Source organism: Staurois parvus, unplaced genomic scaffold (genome assembly GCF_062004578.1).
Source record: "Staurois parvus isolate SC_StPar_1 unplaced genomic scaffold, SC_StPar_1.0 ptg000019l, whole genome shotgun sequence".
NCBI lineage: Eukaryota > Metazoa > Chordata > Amphibia > Anura > Ranidae > Staurois > Staurois parvus.
The window spans coordinates 32381880-32399807 of record NW_028317815.1 but is presented as its reverse complement, the minus strand read 5'-3'; the positions used below and the strand labels follow the sequence as shown (position 1 = coordinate 32399807).

Below are 17928 nucleotides of genomic sequence, written 5' to 3'. Positions count from 1 at the left end.
AAGATTGCAAACAGGCAGGTACGTTTGTTTCATTGCAGTATAATATATAGGTTTTTTTCTTACATTTGATGGGATTTTAAAGGCAACCTTTAAAAATGCACAAGAAAAACCACTTCTTTAAACACAAGCCTACAGGGCACTTATACCCCCTTCCTGCCCAGGCCAATTTTCAGCTTTCAGCGCTGTCGCACTTTGAGTGACAATTGCGCGGTCATGCAACACTGTACCCATACGAAATTTTTAACATTTTTTTGTGACAGATATAGCTTTTTTTGATGGTATTTAATCACCTCTGGGTTTTTTATTTTTTTTTAAACAAACCAAAAACCACTGAAAATTTTGAAAAAAAAATGTTTTTCTTAGTTTTTGTTATAAAAAGTTGTAAATAAGTGATTTTTCTCCTTCACTGATGTGCGCTAATGAGGCTGCACTGATGGACACTGATAGGTGGCACTGAAGAGGCACTGATGGGCATTGATAGGCATTACTGATGGGCACTGAAAGGCAGCACTGATACATGGCACTGATAGGCGGCACGGTTAGGCGGCACTGATATGTGGCATTGATGTGCACTGGTAGGCACGGATATGTGGCATTGATATGGCACTGATGGGCACTGGCACGAGGCACTGATGGGCACTGACAGGTGGCACTGCTGGGGCTACACTGATCATCAGTGCTCCGATGATCAGTGTACATGTCCCCTCCGGAAAGCCGATTACCGGCTCTCCTCTGTCAGCGTGACAGCTCGAGAGGAGAAAAATGCCGATAACCGGCATTTCCCTGTTTACATGCGATCAGCTGTGATTGCACACAGCTGATCACATGACCGAGCTCTTTCCATGGATTGGTGATCCGCTGTGTCCGAGGGACACAGCGCACCGCCAATCGCTGCGTGCTCCGAGACACGCATCCGCAGTGGGAATGGGAGGACGTCATATGACATCGTCCCAGAACGAGAGAACCAATTTGCGTACGTCATATTACTATAAGGCGGCCGGGAGGTGGTTAAAAGGATCAACATTTTATTTGTAAATCCAATATATAATTAAAAGTGTTTGCTCTACAAGCACATACAGAATGGATATCAAAATATTTACAGATACATTTCAGAGCAATTCAAGCTAATTAAAGTTCAAATATTATGTGTTCCAACATTGATCCAGTGGTATCCCCCATAGCTGATTTCCATCTTGCAGTTTCATTGCAGTAAAGACACAGCACGTCTCTCGTGCAGCAAAACGCTGTCTGCTCACAATTTTTTTTTTCTTTACTGAAGCTTTGTTCCACTGTGGTCAAGGTTCTATTTAACATATATCGTTTTTTTTCCAAATTTACAAGGCACTGAAACAGGGTTTATAAATTTGATTTGTTCTGCAACCCCACTACATTTCATAAACTAATAAAGCTTTATTTCAATGATCATCTAGTATCCCATCTAAACATTCAAGACGCCTTCTGTCTTTTACCTTTACAGCTGTTCAAGTGGTTATAAAGCTTGAAGGTATTTTACCTTTATGTATTCTATGCAAGGTAAAAAAAAAAAAAAAAAGCCTAGTGTGGTCTGCTCTCCCCCCCAGCCTCCTTTACACTTACCTTGGACCAATCTCGATCCAGCTACGTGCACGAGAACAGCGGCTCTCTCTCATCGGCTGAGAGACAGCCGAGGGAGCCATTGGCTCCTGCTGCTGCCAATGACAGCCAGTGAGGAGAGGTGGGGGCAGGGCCAAGCCACGCTCTGTGTGTCTATGGACACACAGAGCAAGGCTTGAAAGCAAGCACGCACGAGTGCTTGCTATGGGAGCACTTGGTGGGAGACCCAAGAAGAGGATCGGAACTGTTCTGTGCAGAAAGTATACCATGTTTGTTATTTTAAAAAAATAAAACATTATCCTTTACAATCACTTTAAGATTGCGTCTCCAAAATCTTAAAGAAAATGTTAATCTATGTCTGGCCAAGCATACATTACCATGGATATTATAGTATCCTACTGGACAAACAATCTATGTTTGGAAAGACTTGGGAACTAGGTTTTAAACGTGCAGATGTTGCAGCACTCTGCATAGCGTAATAATGTAGCAAGCCCTACGTTTTTCAGCACACCCAAACACAGCACATTGGTGTGAACTGAATTAATATGATATATAGCAAACTACCTTGTCTGTGAGTTGGGCAAAACTGCCTAATGCATATAGTGTGAATAGGTCCCTATTAAAGTGATACTAAAGGTTGTGATTTTTAAAAAAATAACAAACATGTTATAATTTACCTGCTCTGTGCAGTGGTTTTGCATAGAGCAGCCCCAATCCTCCACTTCTCGAATCCCTTGCCAGCGTTTCTGACCCTTCCCCCCTTCTGAATGCCCCCAGAGCAAGCTGCTTGCTCTAGGGACACTCATGTGTGTGCTCATTCCCGAGCCACCTGTGTGTGTCTATAAGACACAATGAGTGCGTCTCTGCCTTGCCCCTGCTCTCTCCTCACTGGCTGTGACTGACCGCAGAGTGAGCCAATGGCTCCCACTGCTGTGTCTTAGCCAATGAAGAGGGAGAGAACCGGGAGAACTGCTGCTCTCATGCATATTGCTGGATCAAGCTCAGGTAAGTATTAGGGGAGCTGCACACAAAAGGATTTTACCTTCATACATAGAATGCATGAAGGTAAAAACCCATCAGCCTTTAGAACCACTTCAACTTCATGTCCTCATTCTTGCTCTGCTTCCCGCCCTTTTCTGCTCAGTTTACTTCTTTAACTTGCCACTACCTTCTATAACCCTCTACTAACGCCATACTTTGTTTCATGCCCTTTTAGTCATCTGCCTGTACTATAGCCCTTTGTAATTTTTTAACAAGCATATGGCTCTGCTGTTATTATTTGGTTAGGGTGTGTGTGTGTACACACACACACACACACACACACACACACACACACACGAAACTCGAAAAATTAGAATATCGTGCAAAAGTTCATTTATTTCAGTAATGCAACTTAAAAGGTGAAACTAATATATGAGATAGACTCATTACATGCAAAGCAAGATAGTGCAAGCCGTGATTTGTCATAATTGTGATGATTATGGCCTACAGCTCATGAAAACCCCAAATCCACAATCTCAGAAAATTAGAATATTACATGCAATCAATAAAACAAGGATTGTACATAGAACAATATCGGACCTCTGAAAAGTATCAGCATGCATATGTACTCAGTACTTGGTTTGGGCCCCTTTTGCAGCAATTACTGCCTCAATGCGGAGTGGCATGGAAGCTATCAGCCTGTGGCACTGCTGAGGTGTTATGGAAGACCAGGATGCTTTAATATCGGTCTTCAGATCTTCTGCATTGTTCGATCTCATGTCTCTTATCTTTCTCTTGGCAATGCCCCATAGATTCTCTATGGGGTTCAGGTCAGGCGAGTTTTCTGGCCAATCAAGCACAGTAATCCCACGGTCATTGAACCAGGTTTTGGTGTTTTGGCAGTGTGGGCAGGTGCCAAGTCCTGCTGGAAAATTAAGTCAGCATCCCCATAAAGCTAGTCAGCGGAAGGAAGCATGAAGTGCTCCAAAATCTCCTGGTAGATGGCTGCGTTGACCCTGGACTTAATGAAGCACAGTGGACCAAAACCAGCAGATGACATGGCTCCCCAAATCAACACAGACTGTGGAAACTTCACACTGGACTTCAAGCATCTTGCAGTGTGTGCCTCTCCATTCTTCCTCCATACTCTGGGTCCTTGGTTTCCAAATGAGATGCAAAAGTTGCTCTCATCAGAAAAGAGGACTTTAGACCACTGAGCAACAGACCAGGTCTGTTTTTCTTTAGCCCAGGTAAGACGCTTCTGACGTTGTTTGTTCAGGAGTGACTTGTCAAGAGGAATACGACATTTGAAGCCCATGTCCAGGATCCGTCTGTGTGTGGTGGCTCTTGATGCACGGACTCCAGCCTCAGTCCACTCCTTGTGAAAGTCCCCAACAATTTTGAATGGCCTTTTCCTGACAATCCTCTCCAGGCTGTGGTCATCCCTGCTGCTTGTGCACTTTTTTCTTCCACACTTTTCCCTTCCACATAACTTTCTAATAATGTGCTTTGAGACAGCACTTTGGGAATATCCAACTTCTTTTGCAATTACCTTTTGAGGCTTTTCCTCCTTATGGAGGGTGTCAATGATGGTTTTCTGCACAACTGTCAGGTCACCAGTCTTTCCCATGACTGTGATTCCTACTGAACCAGACTGAGAGACCATTTAAAGGCTCAGGAACCCTTTGCAGGTGTTATGGCTTAATAAGCTGATTAGAGTGGGACACTTTGAGCCTAGAATATTGCACCTTTTCACAATATTCTAATTTTCTGAGATTGTGGATTTGGGGTTTTCATGAGCTGTAAGCCATAATCATCACAATTATGACAAATCACGGCTTGAACTATCTTGCTTTGCATGTAATGAGTCTATCTCATATATTAGTTTCACCTTTTAAGTTGCATTACTGAAATAAATGAACTTTTGCACGATATTCAAATTTTTCGAGTTTCACCTGTATATATATATATATATATATATATATATATATATATATACACACACACACATACACACACACACACACACACACTATATTAAAAAAAATGTCTGTTATTGTAAAAGCTGCTCTCCAGTTAGCAGTTATTGAGAAAAAAAGATTCAATGATAAACTCCAAGTTTTAGTAAAGGTAAAATTATCTGCTTGCCGACCGCCTCATGTATTTGGATCACGTATCCAATACGTTATCCAGCTATTCCGGATAGGGGCGCGTGCGCTCGCTGCCCCAACTGTGCTGTGATTAGTCACAACACAAGCCAATCAGCGAGTCCCGGCCAATGATTGCCGACCCGGAACCCACTGATTGGCAAAGAGGAAAACAGGACAGAGCTCTGTGAATGTAAACATGTAAACAACACAGACCTCTGTCTTGTCAGCGGGGATGTGCCTGTTTTTGTTTCTCTGCAAAGTGAAAAGTAAAAACACCACACAGTGAATGCAGCAAGCACTGTAGGCAGACAGGTAACCGTTTGATTGCTCCTAAATGTTAACCCCTTCCCAGCCAGTGTCATTAGTACAGTGTCAGTGTATATTATTAGCACTGATCACTGTATTAATGTCACTCATTCCCATAAAGTGTCAGGCAGTGACAGATTTCCCGCCATACTATTACAGTCCCACTTTAAGTCGCTGATCATCACCATTACTAGTATAAAACAATTAAATAAAAATCCCAGTATATATACACCATAGTTTGTAGACGCTATAACTTTCATGCAAACCAATCAATATACACCTATTGCGATTTTTTTTTACAAAAAATATGCAGCAGAATATACGATGGCCTAAATTTATAAAGAAGATTTTTTATTTTAATTGTATATGTTTTATAGCAAAAAGTAAAAAGAAATACTGTTTTGTTTTATAAAAAAAAAAAAAAGTTGTTTTTTTTGTTTATATAATAACAATTAAAAACCCAGCGGGATACCACCAAAAAAAAAAATTGCCATTTGTGTGAAGAAAGAAATATGTTATAAATTTAATTTGGGTACAGTGTTGTATGCCCGTGCATTTGTCTTTTAAAGTAACGCAGTGCCAAACAGCACTAACCTTCACTAACAGATGCAACGACTGTGTAAATTACATGTAGCCTCAGCTACATACAGTAAAAAGCAGTGAGATGGGAACTTCCGGCACAATATTTGAAGAAATTTGAGCTGGGCTGAATGTTGCTCAGCCATTCACAGGCAGCTTTGCATTCTATGAATGAATACAAAGCTTACTGATTGGCTGAGGCAGACAGTCGGGCAGATGTTTTCTCAATCTCTGCCTCAACCAATCAAAAGTTTGTATTCATTAATAGAAGACAAAGCTCCCTGTAAACGTCTAAGAAGGTGTCAGCCTGTCTCAATTTTGTCCTAGGAGCAGGAAAGGAAGTTCCCATCCAACTGCTGCGAACACAGCACTGTATAATGTATGTAGCCGAGGCACCATACAGTTTATACATTGCTTACAGTCGCTGTGTCTGTTAGTGAAAATAATAGTTTGTTTGGACTAGCTTGGTCCACTATTGAAACGTCACTAAAAGCTGGAGATCAACTTTAATGTTGAAACTGAAAACTTCATGTGTAACATAGGATTGTAGGTAGGGTCAGTGAAAGAAATCACCATAAACAAAATAAAGTTGACCTATCTAAATTGTGTAATAACTGCAAATATACCTTTTCTTTTATGATGGTGTCCTTTTTAGGATTTGATACATCTTCTGAATTCATGCTTTCCATTTCTCTGGAAAAAAACAAAATACTATTTATTCTTTCTCTACTAGCAATGGATAGCAAGAGAGACAGCAGCTCAATATTGCATTTAAAGCAAACCTATCATCAAAAAGCCACCATTTGATCATGTAAAAACACTTCGTATATAGAAAATAAAAGTGTGTGTATAATTATATATATATATATATATATATATATATATATATATATATATATATATATAGATATACACATACATACATACACATACATACACACACACACACTTATACACACACCTAACGGGTGGGAGGCCTCACTTTCGTCATTCACTGCACGCGCTGCTAGTAATACAGAGTCATGCCAGAGCTTACTGAACTTCAAAGAGGGCAAATTGTTGGTGCCCGCTTAGCTGGAGCCTGTGTGACTGAAGTTGCCAATTTATTTGCCATGTCATGAGGTACAGTATCAAAGGTTATGACAGCATATAGAGTTTCCAGGGAAATGTCATCTGATAAGCATAAGTGTAGGTGACATGGTCAACTGACCCAAAGAGGCAAAAGGACATTGCGCAGGATGGTGACCCAGAATAAGAAAACAACTGCTGTAAAAGTGACTGCAGAGCTCAATCTCAGTCTTCACGGGGCTAGGTCTTTTTGGGGCAACCTAAAATCTGAGATTTTCTTTCACTCTCGCATTTGATGATAATGAAAAGATATGACAGCTATAGTAATAAATATGACAAATAAAGGGGGTGAATCTTAACATGGACACAGACCGCAATAAAAACCTCCTGACAGGTGTTCTATTCTCTCTCCACTCTTTCAGAATAAAAAAAAGTTTTGCCTTTTGTTATACTTTAAGGTTCTTTTATTCTCAAAAAAGCACTTTATACAGTATATGACAGTTGACTGTCAATCTCCATGCGGCTGGAGGTGCTGCATTCAGGCAGCCCATGTAAGCCTATGAGAACAGAGATGCTGTACGGAAAGAGTCAGTTGTCCCAATGTGTCAGGCGGAGTAGGTGAGTGGTCCCAAATGCATACTATCTTCATTTGGAGCTATGCACTCACATGCCTTCCACATTATGACGAGCAGCTGTATCCGTACAGCTGCTGCATCCCCATAGACTTACATGGTCTGCCTGCCAGCAACAACTGGTGTCTCTGGCTGCATAAACAAGAGCAATAACAACAAGGCCTAAAAACTGACAACAGGCCTGGAATAGCTACTTCGGGTATTAGTTGCACTTTGTTACCGGAACCAGTCTTTCAAAGCTAACTCATACCATATTTCACTGTCTAGTGAAAGGTTTTTAAAAAAAACGTAAGGAAAACATTTGAGGAATGTAAGTATTTGTAAAGATATAAAAAAAAAATACTCTTCTACTGCTTGTGCAGATAAATGTCGGTACATTTCTGTGAGATAGTTCCCTGAAGTCAGCTGGTAAACCAACACTTCTGCGAGCATTGACCTTCTGGGTCCCCCACAGAGCTCACTGATTTTACTCTCGGACCTCAAGGCCACTGCTGAGCTTTGTAATGACATAGAGGTCAAAAAGACAAACAAGCAAGCTTTGTGGGGACCCAGAAGTTCTGACCCTCCAGGATTTGTCAGTTGCCCAGACTTAAGAGGGCAATTTCTCAGCAATGGATTGGAGTTCAGCAGTGCGGGCAGCAGGAGAGATACACAGAATTCCTGTAAAGACTGAGATTGAGCTCTGCAGTTACTTTTGTAACAGTTGTTTTCCTTTTCTGGGCCATAATCCTGCGCAATGTCCTTTGGTCTCTGTCAGTTGACCATGTCGACCGCGCTTATGCTTATCAGACGACGTTTTCCCAGGAATTGTATATGCTGTCACAACCTTTGATACTGTACCTCACAAAACGGCAAATAAACTGATAACTTCAGTCAGAGGCAACAGCTAAGTGGGCACCACCAATTTGCCCTCTTTGAAGCTCTATAGGCTGTAACACGACTCCATATTACTAGCAGCACACACAATGAATGACGAAAGTGAGGCTTCTCAACGGTTAGCTGGGTGTCTCATTACACAGTGGAAGCAAAAGAATGTTACATCACTTCCGCTTTCAACGCAAAATATGTCATCACTTTCACACCTGCAAATCATATAGCATTTCCATTTTTTTGTCCAACCCCTGTATGGGTCTACATCATGACTGTGCGGCTTTGCACTTCACGGTTTGATTAACTTGTTGCCGACCGCAGATAGCCGAATGACGGCTGCACTGCGGCCGGCCAGTTCTGAGTGGACGTCATATGACGTCCCCCCAGAACGCGCTCTCCTGCGCGCCCCAGGGGGCGCGCACCCGGCGATCTCCGTGATCGCTGTGTCCTACGGACACAGCTGATCACGTGATGTGGTAAAAGGCCAATCACAGCGGCCTTTTACCACCTGATCAGCGGTGTCCAATGACACGCTGATCAGAGGGAAATGCAAGTGCCGGTTCTCGGCTGCACTTTCCTCACGCTGTCAGAGCGTGAGGAAAGTACTGCCGAGAACCGGCAGTTGTCAGAGCGGGGATCGGCACCGATCATCAGGGCACTGATCATCAGTGCCCTGATGATCGGTGCCCAGCAGTGGCACCCGCAAGTTCCGCCCACCTGTGCCCAGCAGTGTGCCCACTAGCTCCGCCCACCTGTGCCCAGCAGATCACCCACCTGTGCCCAGCAGTGCACCCACCTGTGCCACTCTGCAATGTCACACACCTGTGCCCAGAAGTGCCACCTACCTGTGCCCACCAGTGCCACCCACCTTTGCCCACCAGTGCCACCCACATGTGCAGCCCAGCAGTGCTGCCAGTCAGTGCCCAGCGGTTGTGCCAGTCAGTGCCGCCAGTCAGTGCCGTCTATCAGTACCCATCATCAGTGTCGCCTATCAGTGCTGCATATTAGTGCCGCCTATCCGTGACACCTCATTAGTGCTGTCTATCAGTGCCACCTATCCGTGCCACCTCATTAGTACTGCCTATCAGTGCCCTTTAGTGCTGCCTATCAGTGCCGCCTATCAGTGCCCATCAGTGCTGCCTCATCAACGCACATCAGTGAAGGAGAAAAATTACCTGTTTGAAAAATTTTATAATAGAAACAAAGAAACTTTTTTTTTCTCAAATTTTTGGCAATTTTTTATTTATAGCGCAAAAAGTAAAGTGCCCAGCGGTGATTAAATACCACCAAAAGAAAGCTCTATTTGTGAGAAAAAAATTATCAAAATTTCATATGGGTACAATGTTGCATGACCGCGCAATTGTCAAAGTGCGGCAGCGCTGAAAGCTGAAAATTGGCCTGGTAAATAAGGGGGTATAAGTGCCTGGTAGGCAAGTGGTTAACAAGAATCTCTGGAATGTTACTGAACTTTGCCCAGCGTTTTGTCTCTTCAGCTTGCTTGCTTCTATGTCATTGTGCTACCCGCTGTTGCTGGTGCATGTACATGTGTTCATGGCTTCTAGCCTTCCATCTTCTCTGTGCAGCGACAGCTGTGTTGGTGTGGAGGTGTGCAGTCTTCCACCAGCACCATTCTGACACATAATCACTATACTCAGCTGACAGGCTGTCTGCATATGATGATACAGTATCCTAAAGCATAGTACATGATGTGCTTGTGACCTATGTGTATTGCAGGCTAATATGTAATAATGGACTTTATTTCATCCACTGCATGTTTCAGAAAATATGTACTAAACCCTGCAAACTCCCCACAGTATGTTACCTCACTTCTATTTTGATTATTTTTTAAGCTTTATTTTCTGCTGAACATACACACTTAAAGGATAAGTTCACCTTTTAGGAGCATGTCACATTACACCCATATTTGGGGTGTAACATGTACATCCACCTCCTGCTGCCAGCGCTCCCCTCTCTGTGACATAGGGCCTGGGATCTTCTGTCTGCACCCACTGTCACAATCTGAAAACAGCGCAGCTGTGTGGAGCTCCGCCCACAAGGCCCTGTCATTTATTCGCCATTTCCTGTGAATGAATAGACTACAAATACCATCAGCCATTGTGGCCGATGGCTTATAATTCTCACTGAACTGCGAGGGTGCTGGTGAACACTCTCGTAGTTCACTGATCTTTCTGCCATTCAGTAACTGCCTGCCCATACCTCCCGTATTGCTTACTGAGAGTCTGCAGGATCCTTATACTGCACCCTCCATTGTGACAAAAAAAAAAAAAAAAAAAAAACACACCACAATGAACGCACATTTTTTACCTGCAAAAATATGTATTTATTTATTTTTTACATAAAGGTGAACTTATCCTTTAAGTGGTTAACCTTAGACATGAAACAACAAAGAATATCCCTCTATACACCAAGAGATAAGTTGATGGAACGAACCTCCAGCTCAAAGATTGTGACTGACAGCCTTAGCTCTGCACCTGCATGCTGTGTAAAGTGTGGTGTGTACCTCTAATCAGCTCTCCTCACTGAGCTTTGCAGAATGTAACTTCAGCTCCCTGCTCATTGCTTTCTGGAAGCTCAGACAGGCTGTAAAAAGTAGAGGAGAGATGGCTACAGATAAACAGGTACAACTTATGTAGGAGGTTGTGTTTCATTTCTGTGTATCCCCCGAGGCCAGTCACTTCACTATTTGTGAAGGTTTACAACCTCTAACCTTTTTATGGCCAGGGCTGTTTGTGTTTTTTGGGCCTGAAGATTTAATCAAATTTTATATATTTTTTGATTAGCAAACCAGTCTACGAATTGCACAATTCAGTATAAAATACACTACATTTAATTATAGGGCACACAAATGCAATAACATTTCTTGTTAAATTAGTTGTAAAGGCTCAAGGTTTTTTTATTTTCATGCAATCTATGCATGAAGGTAAAAAAGCTTCAGTGTGCAGCAGCCCATGTTCTTAAACTTACCTGAGCCCCATCGTGATCCAGTGATGTGCACGAGAGCATTGGCTCTCCCCCTGCTCATTGGCTGATACAGCAGCAGGAGCTCATTGGTTCCCGCTGTCAATCAAAGACAGGAAACCAATGAAGAGAGAGCAGGGCCAAGCCGTACTGTGTGTGTGAATGGGCACACAGAACAGAGGCTTGCGAATGTGCCTGCTTGGGTAGGCCCATAGCCGCACTAGGCAGGAGGGGCCAGGAGCACCAGCAGGGGGACCTAAGAGGAGGATCGGGGCTACTCTGTACAATACCACTGCACAGAGCAGGTAAGAATGACAGGTTTTCTAATTTTAAAGAAAAAAAATGTCGTCATTTTAAGGGCATTTCCATTGTCCTGGTGCTCCAGAGCCTTCAAAACTGTGATACGTAGTCAGGACATTAGAGGTTTTATTTATGCCCCTAGAATGTCTTAAGGTGCTACTTGAATGTTGGGTCTCTGTATGTGGCCAGGCTGTGGAAAAGACTCACATGTGGTATCACCATACTCAGGAGGAGTAGCAGAATGTATTTTGGGGTGGAATTGCAAGTATGCCTATGTTGTGTGTGAGAAATAACTTATTATGACAATTTTGTGTGGAAAATTTTTTTTTTTCATATTCCAAACAACTTTCCTGGTATGTTAGGGCCTCAAGAAATGATATAGGCCATCAGTACATCAGGTGTGATCAATTTTCAATGATTGGTACCATAGCTTGTAGACATATGCAGGCCATAGACGGTTCGTTTATCGGCCGACTTTTCGTCCGAAAAACAAAACATCGTTAGTTCTGTTGCCATCAACGATTGCAAAAATCGACCGTTTTTCACAAATTTTCCAGTGTGACCAATAAACGAAATGAGGAGGAACCGCGAAAATAGTCCGATGCCATTGCCCCACTAACAGTGTGAAAATCGGCCAATTATTCTTTCCGATGAAAAATCGGCCGATAAATGAACCATCTATGGCCTGCATAACTTTCACACAGACTACATAATATGCATGGATTTGGGTTATTTTTATGAAAAATGTAGCAGTATAAATTTTGGGCTAAATTTTTGTAGAAATATTTTTTTTTGTAAAATTTTATAACAGAAAGAAAAACACGTTTTGTTTTATTTTCTGTATTTTTTTGCTTATATCTCAAACAATAAAAAACCCCACGGTGATGCAAACTGTTGTAATTCCTACACTGTTCACCTGATTTGGATGTAAATACCCTCAAATTAAAGCTGACAGTCTGCAGTTAAAGCACATCTTGTTCGTTTAATTTCAAATCCATTGTGGTGGTGTATAGAGCCAAAAATGTTAGAATTGTGTCGATGTCCCAATATTTATGGACCTGACTGTATGTGTTTTTTGCAGAAATGGTCTCCTATGGGACACGTTCACATCTATGCTTTTTTGAGCAGCTGCATTTTTGGAAAGGGTCAGGAGCTTCTTTAAATGCAAAAAGCAGCATTTTTGCTACAACAGATTTCAATGGAGATACTGCTGAAACACATGTAGTGTGTTTTTGCTGCGTTTTTATTCCGCCCAGCAACAAAACATTTCCACTTTAACAAAATAAAAACCCGCTGGAAAAATCTCGGCAAAAACGTGTGTGTAAAAACGTAAAGCAAAAGGCAAAAAGCATTACAAAAACAGATCTAAAGCAAACTGCATTGGTGCAAACCAGGCCTTAAAAGGTCATTAGTATAGCATTGCAAGGGAGCTCTGGTGCCAGAACTATTGCTCTCACTCCGCCGTACACAGCAATATGTAACATGTGTATCCCAATTGATATTTACGTGTGTAGGCGCCCTTGATGTGTGCATTTACGTTCATTGTGGACGGTGCCACAAAAATTTATTTTTTTGGGGGGTTATGAGCTTACGTGTAAACTTATTTATTTTTTTACTTTTTTTTTTTTTCATCATATAGGACAAAGTCCACTATGTGATGATTTTATGGTGACAGATCATCTTGTCTCACCTGTGCTGCAAAGAATCTAATCGAGTGCATATTGCACTGCATTATCGCCCAGTGCAAGTGGGTCTAAAACTTTAAACAAATTGGGACGTACTAAACTGCATATTGGGATGATTATTATTATACAGGATTTATATAGCGCCAACAGTTTGCGCAGCGCTTTACAATATAAGGGAGACAGTACACTTACAATACATTTCAGTGCAGAAGGAATAGGAGGGCCCTGCTCGTGGAGCTTACAATCTAAAGGAAGGGGGAGATGATACAAAAGGTGATAGCTACAGGAGATGATCTGGCGGAGGTGATTCAAGTACAGTTCTTAGGTGGAGGTGGGGTAGGCTTCCCTGAAGAAGGAAGTTTTCAAATATCGCCTAAAGGCAGACAGGGTAGGGGCTGACTGGACATGCTGTGGTAGGGAGTTCCAGAGGATGGGAGAGGCTCTGGAGAAGTCCTGGAGGCGAGCGTGGGAGGAGGTGATGAGGGAGCTAGAGAGGAGGATATCATGGGAGGAGCAGAGTGGGCAATTTGGGCAATATCTGCGGATGAGGTTGATGATGTAGCTAGGGGCAATGTTGTGGATGGCTTTGTAAGCTGTGGTTAGTATTTTGAATTTTATACGATGAGTTAGTGGAAGCCAGTGAAGGGATTGGCAGAGAGCGGCAGCAGTCGCTGATCGGTTGGTAAGGTGTATGAGTCTAGCAGCAGCATTCATAATAGACTGAAGGGGGGATAGCCTGTGTAACCCTAGACCAGTGGGGAGGGAGCTGATATAACCAAGGCGATGGGATGATTGGATTATTGGCTGCAATGCTCACTCTCATTAGGTGTCAGTCTATTTGAACACACACACATGGTAAGGACTTTTTTTTTACTCAAAATAGGTTTCTTTTCTGCAGTGCTTGATACTATGTTTCAAGAAGTAGTGGCTAATGTTTAACTCTTCACTTGCTAATATATATGCAGCTGTAAAGTAGAATCATTGTAAATTATACAGAAATAATGGAAACTTTACTCACTATATTTCTAGGAATAGATTTACTGATGTTATACAGTACATGTATGTGTGAAGCACTACATTTGGAATGGTTTTATTAGGAACCTTGAAAAAAGAGGTTTCAAAAATAAAGATTATAAATTACAAACATAGGTATTATAGATTAAATATAATGGTTACGCATCCCACATAATACATTTCACCATTTAAGATAAGAATATGGGGAAATTCTTTTATATGTGTGGATTATGGGTGTAATATCATGGTTATACTTAACAAGGAACATATTTAACCTATTTTGGATAAGCAAATGCATAAAATATTTTTCCACATGGGGATTATGGATGGAACATTGTGGATATGCATACCAATAACCATATTTGACCTGATTCTGATAAGAATATGAGAATAGTTATATTTCCATACGGGGATTATGGGTGTATTATTGCGTATACACAAGCAAAGGACCATATTTTACCTATTTCTGAAAAAGATTATCGGTATAGTTATTTTTCTACACGAGATTATGGGTGGATTGTTGTGGTTAAGCATGCCAAGGACCATATCTGACCGGTTTCTGATAAGGATATGAGAAAAAAAAAAACAAGGTTACAGTGGGCTAAAGAAAAGCAATCATGGACTGTGGATGACTGGATGAAAGTGATATTCAGTGATGAATCACAAATCTGCCATGGGCAGGGTAATGATGCTGGAGTTTGGTGCCGTTCCAATGAAATGTATAAACACGACTGCCTGAAGAAAACATACAAATTTCCACAAATCACTGATATTATAGGGTTGCATGTCAGGTAAAGGTACGGGAGAGATGACAGACAATCTTCAATAAATGCACAAGTTTATATTGAGATTTTGGACACTTTTCTTATTCCATCAACTGAAAGTATGTTTGATGACGATGACGACATCATTTTTCAGGATAATAATGCATCTTGCCATAGGGCCAAAGCTGTGAAAAACTTTCCTTCAAGAAAGACATATGTCAATGGCATGGTCTGCAAATAGTCCAGACCTCAATCGAATTGGAAATCTATGGTGGAAATTAGGGGTGCACCAAAATTTCAGCGGCCAAAACGTTTCGCCCGAAAACACCCCTATCGGCCGTTGGCCAATATGAAAATAAGCACCGATACAGGTGACGAAAATAACCCCGCCCCTCACCACTGCCACTCCTTGCCGCTCGGTAGTTCTGAGCCTTACCTGAGAAACCATTGAACGATCCTGGTGCTGGGCATATGGATAAGTGAAGGAAAGATGGCCTACACTCACCTCTATGCCCTTGGAGGACCAGAGCAATAATCACTTCCGGCGCCATGTAAACAAGGCCATTTTTTTTTTTTTTAAATAAAGCACTAGATCAATGTTTTTTATGAACTAATGCTTTACATTGCAGAGGAGAGATATGGGGGTCTTATTGGCCCCATATCTCTCCATAAAAAGTACCTGTCGCTAATTATGCATGCATTCCTTGTGATAGGAATAGAAGTGATTACATTTTTTTTTTTAAAGGGACCGTGTTAAAAAAAAACAAACAAAACAAAATAAACCCCTTCAAAAAAAAAAAAAAAAAGTTTAACGTGCCCCTGTCCTCGCATGTAGTAATGAACGCATACGTAAGCCACACACACATATGTAAACAGTGTTCAATGTTATAGGCGTTTGAAAATTTTTTTAATTCTTCCATATTCAGATGGTGCCCAGAGCCTTTTTTCGTCATGAAAAATGCATGCAAAGCGTTTTCCCCCTACTCAAATGGACCTGGTACACCATACTTTGATGTTTCGCATGAAAGAAAATACGTTAGACACTGCTGCAATAATTTCTGCATAGAAATGAGCTGGAACACATCCAAACACCACAAAAAAAGACAGCTAATCTCAACAAATACTGCTCTCTCTGCTTCTGCTCTCTCTGCACCACGTTCCAAATTATTATGCAAATTCTATTTAAGGGTCACAAAGATTAAATATTTTGTTTTTCAGTTTAACTCATGGATGGCATTGTGTGTCAGGGCTCTTTTGATCACTGAAAACAATCTTGGACACCTGTTATAATTAGATTGGCCGGTGAGCCCAATTTAAGGAAAAACTACTAAAAAAGGATGTTCCACATTATTAAGCAGAGCACCATTTTCAAGCAATATGGGGAAAAAAAGGATCTGTTGCCGAAAAGAGTGAAATAGTTCAATGCCTTGGACGAGGTATGAAAACATTAGATATTTCATGAAAATGTAAGCGTGATCATCGCACTATTAAGAGATTTGTGGCTGATTCAGAGCACAGACGGGTTCGTGCAGATAAAGGCACATTGAGGAAGATTTCTGCCAGATCCATGCATCAGATCAAGAGAGCAGCTGCTAAAATACCATTACATATCAGCAAACAGATATTTGAAGCTGCTGGTGCCTCTGGAGTCCCACGGACATCAAGGTGTAGAGTCCTCCAAAGTCTTGCAACTGTGCATAAACCTTCTATTCGGCCACCACTAACCAATGCTCACAAGCAGAAACGGCTGCATTGGGCAGAAAAATACATGAAGACTAATTTTCAAACAGTCCTGTTCACTGATGAGTGCCGTGCAACCCTGGATGGTCCAGATGGATAGAGTAGTGGGTGGTTGGTGGACGGCCACCCTGTTCCAACAAGGCTGCGATGTCAGCAAGGCGGTGGTAGAGTCATGTTTTAAGCCGGAATCATGGGAACAGAGCGAGTCGGCCCCTTTAGAGCCCCCGAAGGTGTAAAGATGACCTCTGCAAAGTATGTGGAGTTTATGACTGATTACTTTCTTCCCTGGTACAGAAGGAAGAACTATGCTTTCCGTAATAAAGTCATCTTCATGCATGACAATGCACCATCTCATGCTGCAAAGAATACCTCTGCATCAATGGCTGCTATGGGGATAAAAGGAGAGAAAGTCATGGTGTGGCCTCCACCCTCCCCTGACCTCAGTCCTATTGAGAACCTTTGGAGCATCCTCAAGCAAAAGATCTATGAGGGTGGGAGGAAGTTTACATCCAAACAGCAGCTCTGGGAGGCTATTCTGTCATCTTTTAAACAAATTCAAGCAGAAACTGTCCAAAAACTCACAAGTTCAATGGATGCAAGACTTGTGAAGCTGCTATCGCATAAGGGGTCCTGTGTTACAATGTATTGTGACCTGTTAAAATGTTTAAAAAACTGAAATGTTGTTAAAAGTTTGATTGAAATAGCTTTTGATTTCAGTAAATATGCTGCAAACACAACAAATGACAATTTTCAGTTCTTTACATCCTATAAAGTGTTTTGAAACTTACTGTGCATAATAATTTGGAACAGTGCATTGTAAGTGTTTTATGTTTAACAAAAATCCTGTTATCATTAGGAGGTTTGTTCAATAAAATGTGAATTGTACTCTTAATAGCTGATAACATGAGAATTATGCTGACTGTTATTTCCATCAATTATTTAGGTAAATGAGAAAAATATCATTTGCATAATTTGGAACACGGTGTATTTATTTCAAAATGTCTGAAATAGTAAATTTTTTACTGTTTTTCACTGCATTCTGGGCATTTTGGAAGGTCTCGAGGTTATCTTTAAAAAACACTTCTAAACGCAAACGCGGTATGCAAACGTGGCTAAACAGATGTTTTTAACCTCCGTTTTCCAGCAGTTAGTTTCCATCGTTCAGAAGTGTCCCGTGTACATGGGGCCTAAACAATTGAATGAACATTTTCCAAGAGTGGGGATTCCAGGGGTTGTACTTCTTGCAATACAAGAGGTGCAGAAGAGA

At 41.5% G+C, this 17928-nt stretch overlaps 1 protein-coding gene across 1 annotated transcript in view; it reads right to left on the bottom strand.

Moving 5' to 3' along the window:
• NUDT5 (nudix hydrolase 5) overlaps positions 1-17928 on the bottom strand; it is a 37184-nt gene that overhangs the window by 18644 nt on the left and 612 nt on the right. The window contains exon 2 of the mRNA XM_089686322.1: positions 6236-6302. Coding sequence (XP_089542448.1) covers positions 6236-6298 — 63 coding nt within the window. The 5' untranslated portion in view covers positions 6299-6302. The remainder of the gene's footprint in view (positions 1-6235; positions 6303-17928) is intronic.